This window comes from Nyctibius grandis, chromosome 7, assembly GCF_013368605.1.
Source record: "Nyctibius grandis isolate bNycGra1 chromosome 7, bNycGra1.pri, whole genome shotgun sequence".
Taxonomy (NCBI): domain Eukaryota; kingdom Metazoa; phylum Chordata; class Aves; order Nyctibiiformes; family Nyctibiidae; genus Nyctibius; species Nyctibius grandis.
This window is the reverse complement of record NC_090664.1, coordinates 2,766,416-2,792,499: the sequence shown is the minus strand read 5'-3', so window position 1 is coordinate 2,792,499 and position 26,084 is coordinate 2,766,416. Positions and strand designations below refer to the sequence as shown.

Sequence of the window (26,084 nt, the reverse complement as noted above, 5' to 3'; positions counted from 1 at the left end):
CTGTTAGCCTTCTGCCTTTCAACATTATTTTCCCCTCTTCTTTTTCCTCCTCCCCATGAAGTGGCATAAGGAAGCTTGCAGACAACTTGGCAGGCTGGGCTGGAAGAGTTCTACCTGACATAAGTCAGCATTGATCTTACTTGTTCCCTCTAAATCTTATATAATAAAGGTAAAAACAAGGTTCCAGGACAGCAAGCTACTATTTCACACAAATATGAGGTTTTTTGGAGAGTTACTTTAAGCCATTTTGTAAATTCAAAACAATCATTTTGGTATTTTTTACTGCTGCTTGGAAGGAGACTGCATAACATTTGTTAATTTTTGTCCCCACTGTACTTGGTAGCAATAAGCTGTTGTTCATCATGACTAACATGCATCTTTCCCTGAACACAGTGTGCACAGTGTCTACCATTCTTTATACAAGAAGATAAAAGTAAAATATTCTTCACTCCAGAAGGCACAAGATTTGTATCTGTAGATATACGCTTACTAAAAAGTTTCAGCAAATGAAAATGGAGAAGCTTGGCAGGTCTGGAAATCAAACCACAAAGTGCTAACTGCTTGGGAACTCCCTTTTCTTCTAAATGGGCTTTCAGAGTATCACGTACCACTAGTACCATGTTTCTCCAAAGTTCACAGAGGAATTTCCCAGGTATACGCCACCAAAGGGTTAACTTGAAGTGAAACTGATTGCACTGCATGAAGAAATTAGGATCCCATTTCAGTAAAACATTTTCGGCATGAATTCAAATTTTCTCCTCTCTAATAGAACTTTATAAAATACTTGGTCCCCAGATACACTCAGTTCTAAATCACATTATGAAATGCTTTCCTTCACTCTGAATACTACTTACAGAAATAATAATTATTCTAAACAGGTAACATGCAGTATGATTTCAAAACGTTATGGGTAAGCTGTTAAATATTAAAGAGGTTGCTTTGAATATTAATACATTGCCACAAAAACAGTCTCAGAGAAGTCTAGACTATAAAACACAGCACTTGTATAACTTGATTTGGTTTGTTTCTCCCCACCATTCCCCCAAAATTTCCTATACACAGTCTTTAATTCATAATTTTGGATTTGTTAGCTTCTGCACACTGCCTCCAATCAGTCCATGGGGCCACCAGCTAAACAGGACAACCCCCGAGATTCCTGTATGGAACAGTAAAGATCCTCCTGCTCACAGTGCACCACGACTTAAGTGCCAAACCCTGCACTTGCTGCAGCCATTCAGTGTGATCCTACTCCAAATGCAAAGCAGTGACTAAAAATTTGAACACTTCCCACCCAGAGGTAACAACATTACCACTATTTTACAGTTGAACAAACGAAGGCACAAAAGTGTTAAGTGGGTCACACGAGCAGTAAACACCTTATTTAAGCAGCTGTTTAAAAAGAAAAAGCAAATTAAGAAAAACCAGTTAAACACATCAAAAACACTAAGCAGTAACAGAGGAAGAGGGTTACACCCCTTATAAAAAACACCTTCTACCACAGTTGCGCCCACAGAAACACGCATGTGCATCTAAGTAAACATAAATGCAGACACACACACGCAGAGAAGAGCTTATTTACGCACAGGACCGGCCGGACACACGGACACAGGCACTTACTTGATCTATTTCCATTAACTTGGGGAAGGCACCTGGCCATTCAATCGCCACCTTCACTATATCAGCAGGAGGGGGCATTGCGACGCTGCTGATCTCCAGAGCCAGTAGAACTGGGCACTAAACACTGCAGAGAGTCTCTCTCATTCACACCTGCAGGGAGAAGGGAAAAAAAAATAATAATAACACAGCAGTTCAGACAGAACTCCAGCGCTGCTGCTTTGTCTCCTGCACTTTGCCTGGATGAACACGTATGTGGGTATGTGTGTGCGAGAGCAGAAGGACGGCACATATTACAGAAGCAAACACAGGACACGACGCCACAACACGGTGCACAGCTCGACAGTCTGTTAGAAAGATGGCTGAAGCACTGAAATGTACGGTGAATAACAGGCATGCATTAGATTTAAATAGAGAAACTATTTTTAAATATTATTAAATATGCCGGTGGGGAAAAGCGATGAACTAGAGGAAGCTTCTGTTACAGTGTCCCTCCTGGAGTCCCAGGGAACGTGACCGAATCGGTTAGAGCTGGTGCTCCAGGAGAAGAGATTGCCCAGGAAGTTATGGCCAGGAAACACGGTTTCTTTTAACTATAGCAATGATCTTCTGGGTGTTCACAAATAGATCACTGCACTATAGCAACCAGGATGTCAGGAAGAAGGCAGAACACACAGCAGTTTCCACATATACATACACACACACACACATATCCTCACCTAACGGATCCAGAGATACCCATACATAAATACTTCTTTATGGTAAATACACGAGGGTATAGTATACATTCACAATGGTATAATCAGCTACGCAAAACGTCATAGTTCTGCAAGAATATGAATATCAATAGGATCTTATGTCAAGTTGTGCAGGCTGTGAATTTTGGGGAAGGAGAGGAAAAAGGGGAAGAACCAAATCCACAGGTTTTGCAGAATTTAAGTTCTGTCTCTTTTGGCTCAAAGTTTGTAACGTCGCAAACAAGGTTTTTCAAGCAGGCGTAGCGCCTCTCGGCACGCAAACAAACCTCCTGCACCCCTCTCCCAGCCCGGTGGCAGCAGGACAGCCACTGAAGCAGCAAAGCTCTGCAATTCTCAGACACAGCACCCCACGCACCCTCCTGCAGACTGGGAGGTTCCCGCTCGCTTTGCCCAGTCCTCCGTGCCGACCGCGGCGTTTCCCACGCGCTCTGTGAGACCCGGCAAAACGCCGTCACGTATGGCAAAACGAGAGAAGCTGTACGAACCCCCAGAGGTGCAGTCCCACTTCTTCTTCGCAGAAAAGAGAAGGAAGTGGTGAAAGCATGGACACATGCTCGCACACAGACCCTTTGAAAGAGCTTTGGCAAGATATGAGCTGATAAAATATACCAGACATCCAGAAGCCACAAACAGGTACAGGAAAAAAAGGCTCCGACCACCTTCAGTTGCTGCTTCAACTAAGCCAGTCTAACAACCCTCTCCAACTGCAGCAGAAGCATGAACTCAGATCAGTCTGAACAAAACCATGAAACCATCCTTTTTTCAAGAAAATTTGTACCTTCGTCTCACTACTTAGAAGTCGGAGCTCGCCCAGCCTTCACGTATATGGCTCTACCTTTCCTTTTTTTTCTTGTGTCTCCTCTGGTCTACTCTGAAAAGGCTCAGTCCTCCGTGTTTGCAAGCCCTGTTACATTCTACGTAGGGTTCTCAACAGATGCTATAAAAGCAACTTACAAACTTTAACGCTCCAGCAATTCATTTCCAACAATGGCAGCTCCGATGCTGACAGGGCCGCACGCCACCACAAAGCAAAGCGCAAGGCAGTAAACGAGACAATGGGCGGTCTATAAATAAGACTGGATTGCAGGAAGCGCCTGTAAAGACTAAACAACGTAAGAAACGTGGTGATATTGTCTGCATTTGGTAGATGTTACAGGGACCGGGATTAAACACAATTAAAGCATGCAGCTGGCTGGCTGGTACTATAGAACAGCCAGACGTTGGCTGCTGGCTGTCCTTTCCCCCGCAGGGCCTGAGCGGATGCAAAGCTCCCACCATCCCCCCCTGACACCGCAGCTCCCGCCATTTGCATCTCCCCCAAGCGCTCCCCTTGCTGCTGACTCAACTAACCAGCAAAGAAGTATTTTCAGTCACCAGGTTTTTACCACGTTCGAGTCAAATAGCTTCCCAGAGGCGGCATAACGTGGAGGGAGGGGAGGAGAAGCGAGACTTGTGGGCAATGAGCTGTTAATCCACCTCGACAGTCAAATGAAACCGAGACCTTGGCGCCTTCTTGCTCCCACACTCGTGGGGACGGTGCTTCCCCCCTCCTCAGCAGAACAGTCCTCAGCAGTCTCAGCCTGGTGCCGTTCAGGTATTAAACCACCCATGGCGCTTAAGTGGAGCTGGCTTGACCCGGTGCCTCACTGACAGGCTTCTCCCTGCGTTCCCTGGCACGGCACCGCAGCCCTGGCATCAGGGACGCTGGAAGCCTCGGCCAGAGCCCAAGTTCACTGGTCAGCACACAAAAAGAGCAGCAGCAGCAGCTCCTGCCAGACACACTTGACTTCAGAGAATCACAGAATCAATCAGGTTGGAAGAGACCTCTGGGATCATCGAGTCCAACCATTGCCCTGACACCACCATGGCAACTAGACCATGGCACTAAGTGCCATGTCCAGGCTTTTCTTAAACACCTCCAGAGATGGTGACTCCACCACCTCCCTGGGCAGCCCCTTCCAATGGCTAATAACCCTTTCTGAGAAGAAATTCTTCCTAATGTCCAACCTGAACCTCCCCTGGCAAAACTTGAGGCTGTGTCCTCTTGTCCCATCGCTACTTGCCTGGGAGAAGAGGCCGACTCCCACTTCACTACAACCTCCCTTCAGGTAGTTGTAGACTGCAATAAGGTCACCTCTGAGCCTCCTCTTCTCTAGGCTAAACACCCCCAGCTCCCTCAGCCGTTCCTCGTAGGTCAGACCCTCCAGACCCTTCACCAGCTTGGTCGCCCTCCTCTGCACTCGCTCCAACACCTCAACATCTTTCTTGAAGTGCGGGGCCCAGAACTGGACACAGGATTCAAGGTGCGGCCTCACCAGTGCCGAGTACAGAGGGACGATCACTTCCCTAGACCGGCTGGCTACACTATTCCTAATAGAGGCCAGGATGCCATTGGCCTTCTTGGCCACCTGGGCACACTGCTGGCTCATGTTTAGCCGAGCAAGTCCTTATTTTCAGCAGTTTTATTCCCCCCTCATCACGTTTCTTCTACAGTTTTCATGAAAAAAAAATAATCTGTAGGACACATATCTACAGAGAGAGAAGGAAGACCTATAAAAACCACAAAATCCACCTGATGCCTGTGCAAACACACTGTCTTTTAACTGGGAAGACAGGGAAGCAACTCGGAGCACTGTTGCCTCTCACCACGAGAGGCAAAGGGAAGGCAACTCGCAGCCCAATAGCTGCCCTAGGATGTTAGCTAACTCCAAAGTTGACTATGAATGCTGGAGAAAAAACATTGATTCATGACCCCTGGCCACGACTATGAAAGCAAAACGACATCATGCAGTAATGAATTTGCAGAAAACTTCCATTCTCACATACAAATGTGGACATTCACCCTCATTTTGCTTTAGCGAGTTGCAGTTCGTCTTAATGAGTCACGCAGGAAGAAAGCAAATGGTTTAAGAAAGAAGAGTCAAGGAAAGTTGATGGTAAGTTAATCAAATTCAGCTCTGGAAAATAAGAATTTGCATTCCAAAGCAAGGTGCAAGAGAAACCTGCCACAGCATTCAGAAGACAATTTCAATGCGACTAGTTTTTAATGCAGGCGAGCACAGATCTCCTACATAATTATAATTATTAATATACGTATGCTTATACAGTCATAAAACACAAAGCAAAGTGGCAGATCTTCAACTAATAGAAATGGATGTAGTTCCACTTCTCCCACCAGGAGAAGACCAGCTCAGAGACATCAGTGTAGTCTGAATGCTGAAAAACACATGAAAAAGCATCACTACAAATTTCTCTGTTTCTCAGTGGACATCCTAGTCAAATGTGCTGACTTTTTTTTCCCAGTTTATAATCTTACGAATCCAACGCAGGATCCAAAAGATAATTTAGTTTCGTTCTACCTTTGTGGCAATGCTAGAAACAAATGGGTTTTTTTTAGGCCAAAATAGATGTTTAGCTGTCATCACAAAATTATGATTGCAAAGAAAATTCTGCAATCTACAGTGCTGACAATTACAAATTACCTACTATTCATTCCAGTGGCACACACTGTGTTAGACACTGCCCAGTAAAATAAGGAAGGCACAATCCCTGGTGTGAAACACTCCCAATTTAGTAAGCAATTTTCATGATGTGAATGAAGAACTAGAACTGATGCAAATTGCTTTTTGTCACGCCAGCAGCAGTCGAGTCGTGAAAAGGATATGGACGTCGCTAAAAGGTCTAGTTATGGAGTTTTCTCAAGTGCAATTCCTTTTTCTCTCCCAGTGGGATCTGAGAAGCACCGACATGTAAGAGCAACTCTGAAACTCATTTTTACAATGTTTATTTTCAAGGCAATGTGCAGGCAACAAGATGCATGTGTGAGCATGAGTGTATGAAGCAGAGGAGGGGTCTGTGGAAGAGGAAGGCAAGTGCCCATTATTTTCCCTAATGCACGCATGCAGCTGTAACCTGAAGGAGGTTTAAGCAGCTTCCATGCTGAGCAGCACACTATTTTATAATTTGAGGGAAAAACCCCCACGACCAAAACATCCCTACCACTTAAGTACACTTTCTTACATCAGTGGGTTTTTCAGAACTATGACAGATTAGCCCATTAAAGTGGTAATTCTGCAATTTATTGTTATTACCACATACAGCACATTTCTGCACGTCAATCCATGCTACGCAGTGCTTCCAGTGGTCTACTAAGTCAGGGTAATAAACACTCAAGTTGGAAATCAAAGTATGTTCGATTTAATGCAAAAATGCATCAGCACAGACACGCAAGCTCTCAATTTACCTGCCTGGCTCTGAGGGAGCACATATGTCAGGAAAACATATTGAATTTTCCCCTTCTACCTATGCACTGTGTGTGGAAAACAGGATTTTATTTGTATATGAAATTAGTTCTCAGTAGAACTTTTTTTTTTTTTTTTTAAAATTTGATTTGCAATTTCCCTGGCACTTTCCATAGAAGGATCTCAAAGTACTTTAAATAATGTACAGCTATCAGAGCACATCTCTCAAGAAACAAACTCTATTCTTCCTCTACAGACAGGAGAAAAAAAATGCAGGCTAATAGGAGTTGTGTGACTCGCAGTTCTAGTCACATATGAGAGCAGCAGCCTACGACAGCTCATTTCTTCTTTTACTGAAGGGAGATAATATTCAAAGAGCAGACCAGGTCATTTCATGAACAGCTCGAGTAAGGAAGTTAATGATTAAAAAGCCACGTGCATTTGAGAATTTAATAGAACAAAGCATGTGTTTCTCCTCCCTGGACAAGAGGCAGCACATGTGGGAATCACCTGGAGCTGGCACAGATCCCCCAGATCCCCCCTCGGAGGCAGGTTTTCCCATGGTATTTCTTCAAGGCAAAACAAGGTGAATGGAGAGGAGAGCAGTAACGCAGCCAGGAGAAGGCAGGACACAGCGGGTGCCAGCAGGGAGCTGAGCCCTGGGAGGAGAGGCACAAGGGTCCCTCTGCTCCGGACCTTACGTAAGTAACTGCTTCTTGTCAAACCTCATCAGCTTCCTCTGCTCGGCTCCTGCTGCCCCAGCAAACAGAAACTAAGTGGCAAGTTCAGCTGGAAGGTCCCTCGGGAACCAAGTCTGATTAACGATTTTAGAAAGATAATCCAACACTGGATTAATATCCCCCAAGAGAGTTATTTTTGGAGTTAAACTGCATGACTGAACAGCCGAGTCTAAGGAGCTGTAAACATGCTCTACCATCTCTGCGAGAAATAAAAACAGGGCACAGAAGCCAGAGGGCTGGATGTACACTTTGTGTACGTAGAAAGGCTTTCATGCTGCCTTTTTCCCTTTTGTTACGTGTTCAGTGCTATTCACCCCTGAACTAGACAGGAGTCAAAAGTCCAGCAGACCCGTGTCAATAAAATCCACAGATGCTTTGCCTCAAATGGAAGATAAAGCTCTACAGGAGCTCTGAGCTATATTCTAGTAAGTGATGGAAAAGAGGGAGCTATCTCAGAGAGCAGACAACCCAGGGGGGCTGATGGCCCCTCTGCAGCAGCCACCGACACTGCAGGAAGGCCTGACCCTACTTGAGAGGCTTCCACGGTTCAGAGCGGTCCATCAGCTTCCCAACGGGAACGTTTCTTCGATGCTGAACCCACAATCTGCTGATCAATAATGCATCATTAGCCCAGGAACGCACCACTTAATATTATGAAAAAATGAACTTTGGACCCTTTAGGTTTAAATACGCCACTTTTCCTCTCCAAAATACCTGGAAACCTAGTATTGGAGGAAATGTTAGGAATACAGGTGTGAAATGTACAGAACAGGACGGTTTTTGCCACTGGCGAAGCTGCCCAGGAAAGATGGTGAATATTCACATGGTTATCACCTGTCTCATTCTCACATACCCATAACCTTTCTTCACAATTTCATTACCTTTCCCACAGTCATTGTCTGGTTCCTTTCCTTAGGAAGCATTTTATGTAGTTGAGGTTTCACTATCATTGACAGGCCCACTTTCAATAAAAGTACTCTTCAGAACTGGAGAGAAAAATAGGCTTTAAAGGGTGCTTGAAAAGAAAAGATGGAAGAAAACACAACAGACTGGATGTACTCAGAATACAAGCAAGCAGGCTGTCTGGCCTTGCTTCTGAAACACATATTGAAGCGTACCAGAAAAATTCAGGTACTTATTTAACTTGAACTCCCCCGCTTCTTGGAAAATTGTGCTCCTTCTACTAAGGAACTTTTAGTTACGTGTCTATAATTCAGTAGAGAGGACTAAAACCTTGGTTTTGATTATTCAAGGTATCTGAACCTTTGTGGCAGTTTAATATCTGAGCTCTTTGACCTAGAGATCAGGAAAGTACCAAATTCAAGTATTCAAAAGACTTCCAAGAAATTAAAAACACCAAAAAAAACATACCCACACAAATCACCAACCCCAAAACCCCACAATCACCACCACACCAACAATAACCTGGCAGTCAAAGAGGTAAGGTCTATCTAGCTTCACCAAAAAGCATGATTTTTCAAAGGTGCTGAGCACCTGCCTATCATGTGGAACATAAAGACCACAGCAGGTATCAAGTACAAAATCAAACATTACTCTGAATAAAACGTTAGAATCCACTTAAACTTTTCAGAGTTTATCAGGGCTTGCTGCTTCATTTGGGGTTGTTTCTCATCATTGGGCTGTACCCCAGATGTTTCTAACCTGAAGCAAGCAGCAGAAAATATCCCTTAAAATCCAGCTGAATACAATTTTCTTTTCTTTCCTCTTAGGGTTGTCCTGCTTTGGACTAGGACAGAACCAATTTTCCTTTCAGTGATTTTTCCTTTCATCTAAGTCTCTTCTAAGTAACTGCACTTTCTGAAACTAATGAGATGTTTTTCAGACAATGTCCACTTTAGGACTGATAATGCTCACAGTTTATAGTTATTACTAAGGTAACGGTAGGAATGGTATGCAGAAAGGTTTTTGCTTATACTTAATACTTATTCCTAGAGAAACCAAGGTCACTGCTAAATTCCTCATTGTCCACAAGTGAAGGGTTGTAGAAGAGTTGCACGGCCGGGGAGGAGCGGACGGGACAGGTGACCCAAAACTGACCAATCTGCCATCCCTTTAATAGCCAGTCCAGCTTTAAACCTTGACAGGGTAGTCTCACAAAACCTGAGAGGTAGGAGGGAAGTAATGGGAAAAAGAGGAAGCCTCAATTTCAGCCAGTGGTGCTGCTGTTCTTAAAGGGTTGTAAGGATAGAATGAAAGTTTTCAGCAACAAGAAAGCTGGAGGGGAGAAGAAAGGAAAAAGGAAACTAGTACTGTGAAATATCAACTAAAGCAAAGCAATGCTAAGAATTACAACTCAAAAGGATGGATGCAAATTTCTTTTGGGGGGGTGCTTTTTAATGCTTAAGCTAAGCACCCCAACAGAGTCCAATGTAACTGGCAACTGAGTAAGTTTATTAGAGGCTGGTTGAAAATAGGCTGAAGAGAAACAGAGAAAGTTCTTCAAAAGCGTTGTGACTCGGGAAAGCAATTTTGAATAGAATTCAACTAAGAGTAAAGAAATAACAGAAGGTCAGAGTCCTCTTTTTCCAGCACTAGCATGATCTGGCTACGGTACTTGGTACTTTCCTGGCGTTTGGATAAATCAGGGGGCCAGAAAGGACACCCACAAGAGCATCTTGAGTCAAGATAACACTTTATTGCTTCACTTCAGCAGAGGCCAAATCAAGACAATGATGACTGGCCATATCCCAAAGGAGATAACAGATACAAGAAGATAAGCTCAAGGTTGGGAGAAATGCTAAACTCCCTCCTAGAAGCAAGATGAAACAGCGGTCTAAAAAACAAAGAGAATTTTTTACCCTATCAATGCTTATGACACATACAGAGGAACTGATGGTACAGTCAGGAAGTTAGCAGTCAAACGGAGGAAGAGAGGGCAGAGATGCATGAATGCTAAAGGAAATAACCAAGTTAACTGACAGCACAGACAGGATGTCGAAGGTTGAAACAAACAGAACTATTTTCTAAATAAATCATTCTGCAAAGAAAAGTACTGTGGAAAAGAGAGACACATTGATACTCTACAGTGAATAAGCAGAGCCTGATGCTCATCAGAAGTAAAAGAAACAGCAGAAGAAAGACTGGATACCATTTATGAGTCTGATGAGGACACAAAAGTTTTGAAGACACCAGCCTTTTGCTTCAGGCACTGACAGCACTCTTCAAAGATGACAAAAAAAAACAAGAGAAGGGAAAAAAACACCTGTCAGCAATCTTGCAGCAGAAAGCAGCTCCATCTACAGAGCTGCTTGCTGATATCAGTGCATCAAAACAGCTAACAGCCGCGTTTTCCTAACTTCTCAGCACTATACAGTCTCTGAATCCACCCCTGGTGACTCCTAGCTCTCTGCCAGTTCACACTTTCATACTCACAAAGAACAATTTGCCCTTAACACTTGTGGACTTCCCAGTGCTGGCTCTCTGAAGGACATTCAGCAAAACAGCAAGACTACAAATGGAAAACACAGTGATGACCATCCAGGGAAAAAAAATGGACATTATTAAACCCACTTTGGAAACAGGAATACAGAGATGCTAAGGAAACAAATGTGGACACAGTCACACCCCAAAAAACCGGCTGTGCATATGCCCATCCTTCATACTGGTCCCACCCTGCTTTGCTGCATACTGCTTAGTCTGTGTACCTGCAGGTCTGGAACCACTGTTCCAGGGACATCCCAACCAGGTATCACCCTCCCTTTCAATGCTGACATGTACCTTGTGGCCACTGTTTGTAATTCTAGATCAGGAAGAGCTTGCATGCCTGAGCAATCTTCTCAATTATCCAGCCAGGTTAACCATAAGATCACTGTAAGGTAAAATACAAGCAAAAAGATACTGAAGAGCCCAGGAACAGGGCAAGCTCCAGGTTCATACAACGAGAACGCAGAGGATATGTTGGAGCGATGCTAGAAACCTTTCAGAAGAAACTCAACTACCAGATAAGAGCAGTACCAATGCTCTGCTCCTCCCACCCATTCCCAGGGGAGATGTGTCCTGTGTAAAGCTTGGTAAACTGCATTAAATGTGACACTTGGTCACAGGAGACTTGGGTATTTTAACATGAGACTATCCCTTGCTCATCTCTGTATTGCAAAACCATGAGTAGCAGATGACTCTGCTTGAGCAGGGGGGTTGGAGAAGATGACTTCCATTAGTCCCTTACAGCCTCAACCATTCTGTGATTCTCTGAGCACACTGATTCAACGACCCTAAGCACTCCTGAAGTCCTAGCCTGCCCATCTGTGTTCAAATATTGTGCCTTTTCTGTACTCAGCTGTGCACACAATGAGCAAAAAGAACTGCTTTTGTAGCAGGTTGCCTTCTACGCCATAACAAGATTCTCCAAGCACACTAAAACCAGTCATTGGTTACAACTTATGAACAACAATGTCCATAACTCTTCCTAGCTGGCATCCAAGAGCACTCATTCAACAAAGATCCCAGTCTTCCATAACTCGAACTAAGAATTTAAAGATCAAGATGAAAATTTACTTCTGAAAAGAAAAACTGCTTTAAATTGCTTTTGTGTTATAGTCCTAATACATCACATTCAAGCACTCAGTACAATTTGTGGTGGCCGCATAATTTTACTGCGCACTTTATTCAACATTAAATTCCCCGTGGCCCAGGGAAAGAGGAGAGAGTGATGCAAACATCATCCTTCTACTGGTTTGAGTCATAAGCTCTGGAGAGTCATGCTCTTTAAGCAGGGGACAACAGTTGAGGAGCTTACTGTCTCTCCCTTTTAGCAGGGACAGCAGGATAGGTGATGTGTTCACTCCAAAATTACAACCAACACGTGAACTTAAAACCCCACTGAATCTAATTTATGCTATTATGCTGGGCTATTAAATAAAAAGGGAAGGGGGGCACCAATTCAGCCACTACAGTTAAAGCTAAAGGGAGACGTTATGATTGTCTCCTGTTTTACTATCAGAAAAAAAGTGGAAATACTCTAACAAAGACACCTGACTCATGAAAAATACTAGCTAATTTAGTAAATATTTACTTCACTGCTCAGGTAAAAAGTCATTATCAATTAAAAAGTCACCTCTCCAAGTATCTTCTATCTCAGAAGTAACTATAATTACAACACTTCTCTAAGATCCCCCGAATGGCTACAGCTAATACTCACTGTCAAAAGCTGATGACGGCACAGCTCTGTTTCCCCATCTCCACGCTCCAGTTGAAGCTCCTGCTCCAGCCTCTCTGGGAACATGCACAGTTATGCCAAGAATGAGCAAAACACTCACTGTTTCCAAATTGGCTAATCAACAAACTGAGTGCTTAACCTTCCCACAATAGATGCATCCAGACAAGGCAACCAGCACTGTCTGCACGCTGAGGACTGAACCGTGCCAGCCACATTATTCCGCGAGATGACTCGTGGCAGTTTCCTTCTCAGGAGCCAGAACATCAATTACCAGCGATTGCTGCTGCAACTCAATCAACTTCTATCAAAACACCCATTCAAAATGAACTAGCGCTTGCTGCGTGATGCTTTTCTCTATTATCCTAAAAACAGAGTGCCTCAAATATTTAATAGACATATTTTCAGCCAAATTAGCCCTTGAATACATTTGCCACTCGCTCACCCAGGCATCAGGACCCACCATAAGGAACGGGTAGGGGCAAAGAGGAAAACAGGAATACAACCTGCTCGTCTTAAACCATCATGGAAACATTCCCTGAGCCAAAAAAAAAAGAGGATTTTTTTCACCTGTGCAAAGTTCATGGCACACAGCTGAGATTCAATTCCATAGAGGAGAAGGATGTAAAAATATGCAATTACTAAGTTCATTACAGTACGTTTCATTAACTCAATGAGCTCCTTTATAATTGTAACAGACATTAACAGATTTGGATAAAATCCAAGCACATTTTTAGTGCTCTGATGATTGCCAGAGTTTGTATCTTCAAAAATATAAAGTAACAACCCTTCACCAAGACCCTGTGAGAGTAACCACTGTTTATCCTCCCTGTTTTCAGACTTCAGTGTTCCCAAATTAAATTTTCCCATTGTACTTGGGGGTGAGGGGTGGCAAATCCCTGTTAACTGTCTAGTTCAGTTTGATGTAGTTAGAAGCGTTTCCAAATAAAGCTGTCAACTGAAGTTGACCATTCTGAACTTCCTAGAGGGCTAACACCTGGCTGAAAAGCCCTTTTGGGTGAAAATGGCAACACTAAAACAAAGCACATCATAGTAACTCCACGGCACTTTTCATCTGCTTTCAGTAGTAATTTAACATCAGTAGATCTCTAACGTTCAAGCAGCGAGTGCGATTTAGCTATTAATCTCTTTAAAACAGAATGGAGTCCTCTTTCTGCCCTTCAGTAAAGCACTTCTACTCTGCTGTGAAGACCAAAACATCGCTTTACAAGTTCGGCAGCATGGCAACAACAGCAAACTCAGAGCCTTACCCACTCTCATTTCATGCTATATTGAGCAATATTCACAGGTGTACACTGAAAGTATAAGCATTTTCAAACAGCCGCAGTGTGCACCTCTACTACAAGAATACTCCTCCTTCTTTTCTCCCTGCCCTCCTACAGCACAGTGATGCTTCAGGTTACTGTTTTTGCAGCTTTCACGCTGCATTCACAAAGCCGTAGCCACGGCCCATCAGGTCTTAATTTGGAATAAGGAGTACGATCAGGGAAGAGATGTCCTGTTTCCGAAGCTGCCAGGCAACTTGCCCTGTTACAGAATCACAGAATGTTCGGGATTGGAAGGGACCTCGAAAGATCATCTAGTCCAATCCCCCTGCCGGAGCAGGATTGCCTAGACCATATCACACAGGAACGCGTCCAGGCAGGTTTTGAATGTCTCCAGAGAAGGAGACTCCACACCCTCTCTGGGCAGCCTGTGCCAGTGTTCGGTCACCCTCACCGTAAAGAAGTTTTTCCTCATATTTATGCGGAACCTCCCGTGTTCCAGCTTGCACCCATTGCCCCTTGTCCTGTCAAGGGATGTCACTGAGAAGAGCCTGGCTCCATCCTCATGACACTTGCCCTTTACATATTTATAAACATTAATGAGGTCACTCCTCAGTCTCCTCTTCTCCAAGCTAAAGAGACCCAGCTCCCTCAGCCTCTCCTCATAAGCGAGATGTTCCACCCCCTTAATCATCTGCGTGGCTCTGCGCTGGACTCTCTCTAGCAGTTCCCTGTCCTTCTTGAAGTGAGGGGCCCAGAACTGGACACAATATTCCAGATGCGGCCTCACCAGGGCAGAGTAGAGGGGGAGGAGAACCTCTCTTGACCTGCTAACCACCCCCCTTCTAATCCAGCCCAGGATGCCATTGGCCTTCTTGGCCACAAGGGCCAATTTTTTTTTTGTTAAAAAAAGTGGATTCCACATCTCTGAAGATCAGGACTTGAGTCCCATTTCAATTACAGTCCCCTACTCCCAACAGGGCATTCTGCTGTTCTGTCAGAGCTGGATGTGTCCTCACTCTACCTTGCTTGGAAGATTACTCCAGTATGTAGGGCTCACAAAGACGTTTTCCACAACGCAGTTCCCAATTGCTACTTCTTGATCTGGGCAACTTAAGAGGAAACTTAAGAGGACCATGTACATGAGGAACAAAGGAAAAGATGGTTTTGAAGATTTTTTGAAGCTTCCTTTTCACACGTACCATTCTCCAAACTCTGGAGCAGATTCCTACTAGCCACAACAGACTCACAAGCTCTCTTCTTGGGGTGTTAAAGAATTAGATGGATTTCAGCCACACCTCTTACCTTGCTGGTCTCACCCACTACGTCAACAACTTTGACTAGGAAAAAAAATTATGACATTAACTCCACTTAAGGCACTTGAAGAAAATTCTGAAGCAGCAGTGTCAATTGGTAAACATGCTGCACCAGTACGAAACTTAAGAGGACAGTATACATGAGGAATGAAGGAAAAGATGGGTTTGAAGATTTTTTGAAGCTTCCTTTTCACATGTGCCACTGTCCAAACTTTGGAGCAGATTCCTACTCACCACCTTCACGAGAAGCTCCAATTTAAACAAGATAGAAAAATGTATTCTTGCATTTGCAAAACAAACCTCTCGAGACACAAAAGCCCCAGATTCTTATTTGACCTTGGTGTCATTGAGAGAATGTAATCATTAGCAGCTAGTTTAAGACACACCAGAGAAAAATAAACTGAAAATAACCACCTGCAAACAGACCTTATATCTACCAAGGTTTTTCCCCACAGCACTGATTAAAGAGAAGAACTCCCTATCAACATGCAGTAATTGCACTGTTTAAATGAACAGAAAGTCTGCTTCAAAGATGAGGATGTTAAACTTGGAACCAAGAACACTTGTGTTTGTCTTTTATTCAAAGGCTTTGTGTGTGGCCACGTACGTGCCCTTTGGCCCTCTGTGCCTCCAACTGCCAGCTATAAAATGGGGCACCACACTTCCTCAAAGGAGCTGAGAGGCATTTAGAGGCTACAGGGGGTTGTATCCAAATCAGGCTGATAGATTACCCAGAACGGGCAGCTGCCTTATTAATTCACGTGCTCAGACAGATCACTCGCGCAGTTCTTCCTGCATTTTGCCCTTCCTAGTCCTCAAGGTCCTGAAAGCAAAAACTGGCTTACCTATTTCTTGCTACCATCCTTAGTTTGAACACATCTGCCATTAAAAACTAGAGAGGAAGAAGCAGAAGATGTATCTTCAGAGTCTGCCAGCAACAGTCTGTGCTCTTTTTAGCATTTCGGAGCATGCTGCTGCATTTATCCATCAGACAGTGCTTCTCAGGAATCCCAGGCACCAACTTTCGGATGGGACATAAAGGAGCAAACCACTTTGCGGCTGTATTTATTGGCGAATGTCTTCTCTTGCTCTTACTCCACCAAATTAAAAGTTTCATTAACCAGCACAACATGACAAATACAGTCCTAGGTGGATTACATACCTCAAAACAAATCAGCGAGGGAAACTAATTTCCCAGGCAAAATAGAAGCATCACCATTATGTTCATTTAACCCAAGACCGAAAGAGCACAGAACATGCTACAAGGAGCAAGTCTGAAGTCTCATTGCCATTTTTCTTTACATATAAAGCTGTTTTTCCTCATGTGGGGTCCCTGAGGCCTGCACGAATGTCTGCAGAGCCAATCAAAATGCAAATACTCTGAAACAGCCCACTGAGCAACTACTGCTCGTCTCTCTGCCACATTCTTCCTTCTACTCAGGCTTTCATCATTTCACACAGAATCACAGAATCAATCAGGTTGGAAGAGACCTCTGGGATCATCGAGTCCAACCGTTGCCCTGACACCACCATGGCAACTAGACCATGGCACTAAGTGCCATGTCCAGGCTTTTCTTAAACACCTCCAGAGATGGTGACTCCACCACCTCCCTGGCCAGCCCATTCCAATGGCTAATGACCCTTGCTGAGAAGAAATTCTTCCTAATGTCCAACCTGAACCTCCCCTGGCGAAGCTTGAGGCTGTGTCCTCTTGTCCTATCGCTACTTGCCCAGGAGAAGAGGCCGACTCCCACTTCATTACAACCTCCCTTCAGGTAGTTGTAGACTGCAAAATTTCATACAGGTGACTTTGCAAAACACTGTGTGCATTGCTTTTAGAGCCCTGAAAGTTTATTTCTGAGTTGAGAACAGCTTAATCTGTCATCTGGCTTCTTGGTTCAGTCATTCCTGGCAACTGCCTTATTTTCAGCATACACATGACAGGAAGAGACCACTGTCCTGTGACAGTTACCTCTTCCTGGCCCCAAATAATCTCTGTAGTTTTACACAGTGAAATTAATGCATGGCTGCTGGCTACCCTACCCTCCTGCCTTTGCTTTTAGTCATATAATTGCTGAAGTGGAAATACAGATGTTAAGAGACAGGCACATGACAGAAAACACTTGCCTCTTGCTTTGAAGACACATAACAGCAAGATGAAAAATCCCACAGCTACGAAGGATCCCAATTTTCTCAGGGTAAGATGCTCAAAGCATCTTGCATGGAACCGTTTCATCTCTAACAAAATCAAACTGAACTATTCCTGGTAAATTGAGGAGCTGCCTGTTTTTAACAGTTCCTTTCTTAAACCTGTCCCTATTTCTCCTGGTTCATTAGCCAACCTTATTTAAGAAAGAAGAATCATATCTTAAAAGGAAGAAGGCAGCAAGGTAGCTCGGCATGCCACCAGCCAAGTTAACTACAATATATATTTCTGCTTTCTCTTAAGAGAACTCAACCATGCCAAAGGTTGGCAGTTTCTTCTAGCAGCTGAGAAGTAAAAAGCCTCGTCGAGCACGTTTTCCTTTTGAGCAGCTACACGTGTGATGAGGTATGCAGCACAGCTATTAGCGTGTGCGTGGGAAGGAAGGGCTACAGGTCTCTGCTGTCAGGCTGTGTCCCTCTAAATTTTCATTTTCGAGTTTGTAAAATAGATTACATTTTTATATAGACGAAAAAGCTAGCAAAGATACCCAAGAAAGCTGCTTTCAAGCACTTTAGATTAAATGTCATCTAAAGCATGACTTGACCTGAATCTGCTTTTCGATTTTTTAACTATTGACTTATAATATGTGCTTTAAAAGTCATTGGAGGTAAAAAGTCATTTGTATTTAAGAAACTGTTTTTGCTTTTGTACAACTTTTAAGTGATGACAGCTTTAAGACCCACTAGAGTAAGCAGGGATTCGACTTTAATGTGCTATCCTTGCTTTTAGTATATAAAAGTTTCACATGATCAACTCTTAGAAAGAATAGCAACTGTCAGGAGTTTTACTGTGTTCTTTTTAACAAGGATGAAGAGGTGAAACACTTGTTTATTTTTAAATAGGACACTCACTTATAGAAGAAGTCTAAGCATAATACCCACCTTTAGCCTAGGCAGTACAATTCACCTCTCTCACCTTTGGCATTTCCCCCCCCCTTTTCTGACAGTGTTTTATTCCCCTTTACATGACCCATTCTTCAAGCCTTCTTCCACTCCCTCAGGTAGATCACACTCGCACACACGACGACCATTTTTCCCCAGGTGAAGGTTTTGTACCAACTGCTGCACTTTCATCTCAGCCAAAGCACATCCCAGCTGAGATGCCACAGGGACACTTCACCCCTCCCCAATCTCTCTCTGCACTTTTGAGGCTTTTAAAGCACACACAAGTAAGACCTTCACTGGCAATTTGGGAATTTCAGAAGTGCACACTGGTATTTCATTCTTCCTGTATTTTTTTTTTAAATGTCAGATTCAAACAATCTATGCTCTGCAGAAGCCAATTACTGTAGCTTTCATGAAGGTCACAAGTTCAAAAGGAAAGCTGGTTTCTTCATCTAGCAGCCTCTTTCAACAATTCCGATAAAAACACACCAAAGAGCAAGCTGATGCTTAGGTACGACAGCAAGGGGGATGAGTGGATGGGTCTCAAAGTTTTTAATTTATGACTCCCCCTCTTCCACCAGGTTCTGACCTCACTCTCTTCGGGGCACACCATCCCAAACGCTAACTGCCAGCAGTGAGAAAAGGCTAGGAGAAACATTTCCTGCGACCTTCCTCCCCACACACACAGCAAACAGGCCTCAAAGCACATTTTGCCTTGAATTCTTTGGGAAAAGCTGTCCCAGACACATAAGGCATGACCACAAAAATTATACCTCTTTCTCCAGCTTGCAGGCTTACTATGCCTTTTCTCAAAATCCCCTTCCCGCTGGCAGATATAAATCAAGCAAGAAAACTTACTGTGAAGACAAAACTACTTCACATGCCCACAAAAATCTTGCCTTTTTTTTTTTTAAACATTAACCTTGCACATGACCATAAGCACCAAAAGGAACACACCGAGTATTATCTTGCATTGTTTTTTCTAATGAAAATACACTGTAACCACAAAAGGAAATGCTTATGGATCAGTAATGAAGGGACTGATTCATACGCCCCAGAGAACAAGTGCTGAACAATGAACGCACACTCAGTGAGATTTCAGCTTTATCCCTTGTTAAAATAAAACCACGTGCCTGATCTTTAACCCACTTTGATTTATTAACGTTTTTGCTTTTCAAGATTATGAAAGTAAGTATGAAGAGAGGAGTTAGAAGAAAATAACTCACCATGAAAGCCTCATACACCAACTGTTAGAATAGCCATCAATCTTACTTTCTTCCTCCAAAACGTTTATTTATAGTTTTGAAGGACCAGATGGGAACTCCAGTTTGAAAGTCACAAAAGTAGCTGATGCAAACAATAAAATACCACATCCCAAATGTAACACAGCCTCTGCTGCTCTACATAGACATCAGCTGGTCATCTGTCAATCCACTAAAATGCCAAATGCATTTGAAAGATGTTAAAGTATCAACAAGAAAAAAGGAAGAGTCCTTCGAAAAGGTTTAATGATTCCGAGTTGTGCACACATAAATCCTCAAATCCAAGGAACGACCGTGTGCTTTACATCACGATATCTTATTTATCAGACACCTTCCCCACCGCAGAGTCCTCCATTGGAATGCAAATCTGGACTAAAGTCACAACACAGAACGAGGTTTTATCCTTTCGGTTGCGTCCCGTTCCAAAAGATATTTGTTCTACTTTACAAACTCTGTCACATTTTCCACAGGGCGTTCAGGAAACTCCTAGCACAAAAACAATGAACGGGATGTTGCAGGTCAGGATAGAGCTACACTCACTCAATGAGAACATTTGGGAAGTGGGGAGGACCTTGCAGAGTCTTTTATTACTCGTCATCTTCTTGATTCCAGCCCCTATACATTACAGAGTTGGTGTCTGTGGGATAAGCGAAGTTCAGAGGCAGCCCACGCTTGGCCAGAGCTGTCCCTTGGTTTTATAAGAATTCAATGCCCCAGCCAACTTTACAGGATGCTGGCAACCATGAGGCACCTATGACAGCTTCAGCCAGTCCACCCCAGTTCACGCTCTTGCTCTTGGACTGTCTGTGCACCTAGCATTGGCCTGTCTGCCAGACAACACCGGACTACAGGCCTGTAGTTTTGGTTTTCTGAACATTTCTGCTAACAAAACTATCACTGCTCAGAATTATCCACATAAGTTAGATCTGATCTATTACTATACTACTGTCCTGTGCCTGGAAATACCTGGAGCGTTAATATTCCCAGAGCAATAGGGTAAGCTCCATAGAAGGCAAGAGCAATACCCATATGTTGAAGTTTCCCATACCCACAGGAGTTTCGAAGGTGATGTTTACTTCCTCACTGAATCCTTCCTATACAAGGAGGCCTTTGCATAGTACTTCAGTTGGATCAAAGCTTATGCACCTTCCTGAAACACCTCCTGGTAAACCCCACGCTCCCACCTCTTGATGAATTGATGCAGCGCTACAGGCTGGGGGAGGAGTGGTTAGAAAGCAGCCCGGTGGAAAGAGACCTGGGGGTGCTGATCGACAGCCAGCTAAACATGAGCCAGCAGTGTGCCCAGGTGGCCAAGAAGGCCAATGGCATCCTGGCCTCTATTAGGAATAGTGTAGCCAGCCGGTCTGGGGAAGGGATCGTCCCTCTGTACTCTGCACTGGTGAGGCCGCACCTTGAATCCTGTGTCCAGTTCTGGGCCCCGCACTTCAAGAAAGATGTTGAGGTGTTGGAGCGAGTCCAGAGGAGGGCGACCAAGCTGGTGAAGGGTCTGGAGGGTCTGACCTACGAGGAATGGCTGAGGGAGCTGGGAGTGTTTAGCCTGGAGAAGAGGAGGCTCAGAGGTGACCTTAGTGCAGTCTGCAACTACCTGAAGGGAGGTTGTAGTGAAGTGGGAGTCGGCCTCTTCTCCCAGGCAACTAGTGATAGGACAAGAGGACACAGCCTCAAGCTTCACCGGGGAGGGTCAGGTTGGACATTAGGAAGAATTTCTTCACAGAAAGGGTCATTAGCCATTGGAAGGGGCTGCCCAGGGAGGTGGTGGAGTCACCATCTCTGGAGGGGTTTAAGAAAAGATCTGGACGCGGCACTTAGTGCCATGGTCTAGTTGACATGGTGGTGTCAGGGCAATGGTTGGACTCATCGATCCCAGAGGTCTCTTCCAACCTGATTGATTCTGTGATTCTGTAATTCCACATAAGACCAAGTGCTATGGGACCATGGGAGGAACCACAACTCTCATCCTCCCCTAAGCCATGCTGGCTGTAAGAAGAAGGAACGACCAAGAATCCCAATTCTTTAAGGAAATACTAAGATGTAAAAAACACAGTGAAAGTTTTTGAAGAACAGTAAGCTGCTGAGCACTGCTCTCACTTAGTAAAGCAGTCACCTTACTTTTACAACAACAAAGCCCCAACCAGCATTTGCAGCAGCACACATTTCAGATCTGGTTTTATGCATCAGACTTTCCACATGGTAATCCTAGAAGAGCAATTCTAATGCAATACTTTCAGCATCAAATTGGAGAGGCCTAATTTGTGGCCACAGCTGTGGCCTGTTATCTGTACTTCATCACTCCAATTCAGCACAACACAAACTCCACAATTCTTCCAACTCCGACATGCCTCTACACCACAACAGCACTTAATTTGCCTTTTCCAGCCTATACCATTAAAATAAAACTGTAACGTACCACAATCCGAAAATAAAACAAATTCAGTCCCAGCCCTACCCAACCTCTTCATGATTTAAAGAAAACCCCTGCAACTTCAGCATTTAAAAACTGGGAACTTTGTCAGAACTCACTTTGATTCGTATCCTTACTTTTAAAGGATACTGATATATCTGAAGCAGTAACTTCACATTAGCACCTAAACAACACCATTAGCTAAACTTCCTATAGGGACTTGGAAAAAAAATCTTCTCTTCTCCTATGGCCAAAACAAAAATAAAACTTACTGAAATCTTTTCATATTGACCTGAAAAAAAAACCAAAAAACCAAAAAAAACACACCACTACACAACTAAAAATAATTTAAGATTAAATAGCAGTTTCAAAGACAATTCAGTCTAAGAAATATCACCCTATAAATCGGTGAATAGTGGGTTCACTTGATAATGCCTCATTAGGTGAGCTGCGGCCATTAAAGCCTTTTCCTGATAACATGGCAGCTGGCTTTTCATATCAAGGAAAAAGGTTTTCTTCCTTTCAGTTGCAAAGAAAAGTCAATGGCTTTTACAATTCTACCCAATAGTAAAATAACATTCATCAGCTAGAATAACACTTCCTAGTTATACCATGAAAAGAAATCTCACTTCAAAGTAAATATGATTTTAGACTTGAAATGAATAAGTTTTTAATCAAAAAGGAAATTCACATTAAAGCCACTGTGATTTTATTTGAACTTCTATTCACTAAGCGTAGTCAGCTCCATTCTCTCTTGGAAGCAAGTATAGTTCATACTAGTTCACTTATATTCCGTATGGAGCATAACACAAAACCACTTTGATATTACCCCTATTACTAAGACTAGCACAGCAGGCAGGTGTCTAAGAAGGAACACACTACTTCCAAAATAAAACTGCATTTCATAAAGTAATTAAACATACTGTGCATGTGTCACAGCTGCATCACTCAAGAAGCTCAGTGATTCAAGAGTGACCTCAGAATACAAACCCTGCAAGAGGAGAGCACCTAAATATGGCACATATCCCTTCATGTAAGGGCCAGCACAGGAAAACTTTGGCATAGTGACCGAGAAGACAACAACCCAAAGCCAAGCAGCACGGGTTAGGAAGGCAGAGATGTTCAACCTTGCACACAGCATCCCTCCCCTTGGCCTGAGGCCATTCAACCACAATGCAGTAGAAATCCATCCTCTCCCAACTGGTATGTTCTGCTCTCCATCACAACGTTAACCTGGATCCTGACCTTCAAATCTCTCTTGAGATCTGAAGATGTTACCACTCAACCCAATCCATGAAAGCATTTCTACTTCCCCTGGACTTGCCCACAGGACTAAGAAGGAGCTGAAGAACAGGTTGGTTCCTGCCCAACACCAAAGCCACTGGGCAAAGCCTGGACCAAAGAACCAGAGCTCACCACCCACACCCGGAGTACCCAACACTTTCCCCAGGAAAGCCATGAAGCTAGTTTTTGTTTCCTCCCCTCTTCTATCCAGTAAAAAAAAAAAATTGCTAGTCTATTTAACTTCAATCTTTTTTTATTCTGGACCACCTTAAAAAAAAAACAAAATCTAAAGCCCCGAGAGGGCTTGTATCTTTCCAATATGCAGGATAATGTACACACGCAATAGAAGGCAGCTACCCCCAGTACCTAAACATGAATCAAGAACTACCCTTCTCAAGTGGTATTCATTCTCGTCACTACTAAGGTGACTATTTAATCTTGCTGCTTAAAAAAAAAAAAAAAAGATAGCGTTTCGTTAATTAGTTTTACACAGCAATTTAAAATGAACTATTGCTATGCACCAGAGCAAACTCACATGGGTAACCAATTAAAACAAATAAAACCTAAGAGAAAGAACAATTTATCACTGGAGATTTAAAAAAAAAAATAATCAAAAAACCCCACAAACCCAAAAAAACCAACCCCACAAACAAACCACCACCAGCCTTCCAGAAACAAGCCTCAGATCACAGCTGTAATACATAACAAAAGATGAGATCCAGAGACAATAGTTTTATTGCATATTATAAAAATACATCTCCATGTTTCACAGACCATATGCTACCTGACTCACTCCTTCCCATAGACGACAGCCTTCTTCCTTCTTTTGCTTCACCATCACGTCCTTTACTCTGCAGATACCAACTATCCTTTTCTGTCAGACTGATACAGACCTAAGCAAGTTCAAAGCACATGTTCTCTAACTTGAATTTAGCTTTGAAGTCTGCTGCTTGTACTTCAGGACAGAAAACAGCTTTTTGCAACTCAGATCGTTTACCTTCTCCAGCTATACCAATTAGACTAATGAGAGTTATTATCCCCATGAACAAACCTTTTTTTAACCCAGTAATAAAGTTTCATGAGCTCAGGCTTCTAGAATAGCATCAAAAATTGGTATTTGCAATAAAACCCCAGGAGCTGGTTTCACTGCTAACTTCTAGTGACCTCAAAGTCCTTCATAAAGATGTTCTGGAACTTCCCAATTTTAATATTATTGGCAAATACTATTAGGTATGCAAAGACATATCATCACCCAGGTACAAACCAGTTCTGTGACTTGTCCATGGGCTTGTGGTCACTGCAGCAATTAAAGGGCCAATTTGCATAACACCCCAGTACTCCCCTCCACAAAATTACTGATTCAAGAGTGTTCATGATATAAACTGAGGTAAGCTGTGCAGCTGGGGAGCAGAGGTTCAGGGCACAGACTACAGCTGAGGTCAAGATGTCTCTTGGTTTGCTAGCCTATCTACATTTCGATGAAACGTGAGGGAGCTCATGCATCCTGAAGAGCCCTAACCACACCGGAGGAGGAACACATCAACTGGCCGATGTACCATTCACCTGCACGCAACTTTGCAACATGGCAGCCCACAAAGCATTCCTGCCCTGGAGATCCAGGTGCAGACTATCTGCATAAACCCTGCTGATAAGATCTTCACAAGGCCACAGAGAAAGTCACTGTCAGAGCTTAAAGTAGAAAATAAAACTAAATTTCTTTGCCATTGGTTTCCATGAGGGAACGCTTTCACCACTCAACTTGAAATTCACAGAATCACAGAATCAATCAGGTTGGAAGACACCTCTGGGATCATCGAGTCCAACCGCTGCCCTGACACCACCATGGCAACTAGACCATGGCACTAAGTGCCATGTCCAGGCTTTTCTTAAACACATCCAGAGATGGTGACTCCACCACCTCCCTGGGCAGCCCCTTCCAATGGCTAATGACCCTTGCTGAGAAGAAATGCTTCCTAATGTCCAACCTGAACCTCCCCTGGCGAAGCTTGAGGCTGTGTCCTCTTGTCCTATCGCTAGCTGCCTGGGAGAAGAGGCCGACTCCCACTTCACTACAACTTCCCTTCAGGTAGTTGTAGACTGCAATAAGGTCACCTCTGAGCCTCCTCTTCTCCAGGCTAAACACCCCCAGCTCCCTCAGCCGTTCCTCATAGGTCAGACCCTCCAGACCCTTCACCAGCTTGGTCGCCCTCCTCTGCACTCGCTCCAACACCTCAACATCTTTCTTGATGTGCGGGGCCCAGAACTGGACACAAGGCACAATTCAAGGCTTGTGCTACAGCCCTAAGAGCAACTTCTCACATATTCAGCAAGCAGTACAGGAATCAAGAGAGATACAAAAGCAGACCAACTAACTACTGAAATGTGCAGTCTTTATTTCTTTAAGATATTGCATCGATTCTGAAGATGACTAAGAATTTTATTCATGAAAAACCAACCCCAAATAACTCAAAGAACATTCAGCGTGGGAGGTTCTTTTGCAAAAATTAAATAGCAATTGTGATGAAATAGTATCTTCTGCAGAGTTACTGAAGAATTTACATTTTGCTCATGCTCTTACCTAACTGTGTACAGCCAGGAACCATGCACAAGGGATACCAGCCAGTCTGTTATCACAAAATGTAGAGTTATTTCAAAAAGGGGGGTGGGACGGAGGAGCAGGAAGCAAAAGGAAGGTTAATTTTAGAAGCAATCTTAAGGCAAAATTCTTATTTCAGAGCTATCCAATAGATCTAACCTCCAGTTCACATCAGCTGCAGATCTGCACAGAGCCAATTTTAGCAGTATTTCGAAAGAATGCTGCCTAAGCACAGAGCATGTTTGATCCACTTCTATTCAAACCAGTTATCACGGTTATCACTTATTACCTGTACTCACGCT

The 26,084-nt window shown here is 43.5% G+C and overlaps 1 protein-coding gene across 3 annotated transcripts in view; it reads right to left on the bottom strand.

The window, feature by feature from the left end:
• Positions 1-26,084, bottom strand: part of ELMO1 (engulfment and cell motility 1) — a 319,175-nt gene that overhangs the window by 265,927 nt on the left and 27,164 nt on the right. For 2 of the 3 annotated variants that reach the window (XM_068404555.1, XM_068404554.1), the window contains exon 3: positions 1,618-1,767. In XM_068404555.1, the coding sequence (XP_068260656.1) occupies positions 1,618-1,695 (78 nt within the window). In that variant the 5' untranslated portion in view covers positions 1,696-1,767. Of the gene's footprint in view, positions 1-1,617; positions 1,768-11,091; positions 11,166-26,084 lie in introns of those variants that run through there. The other variant, XM_068404556.1, reaches the window with a different exon arrangement.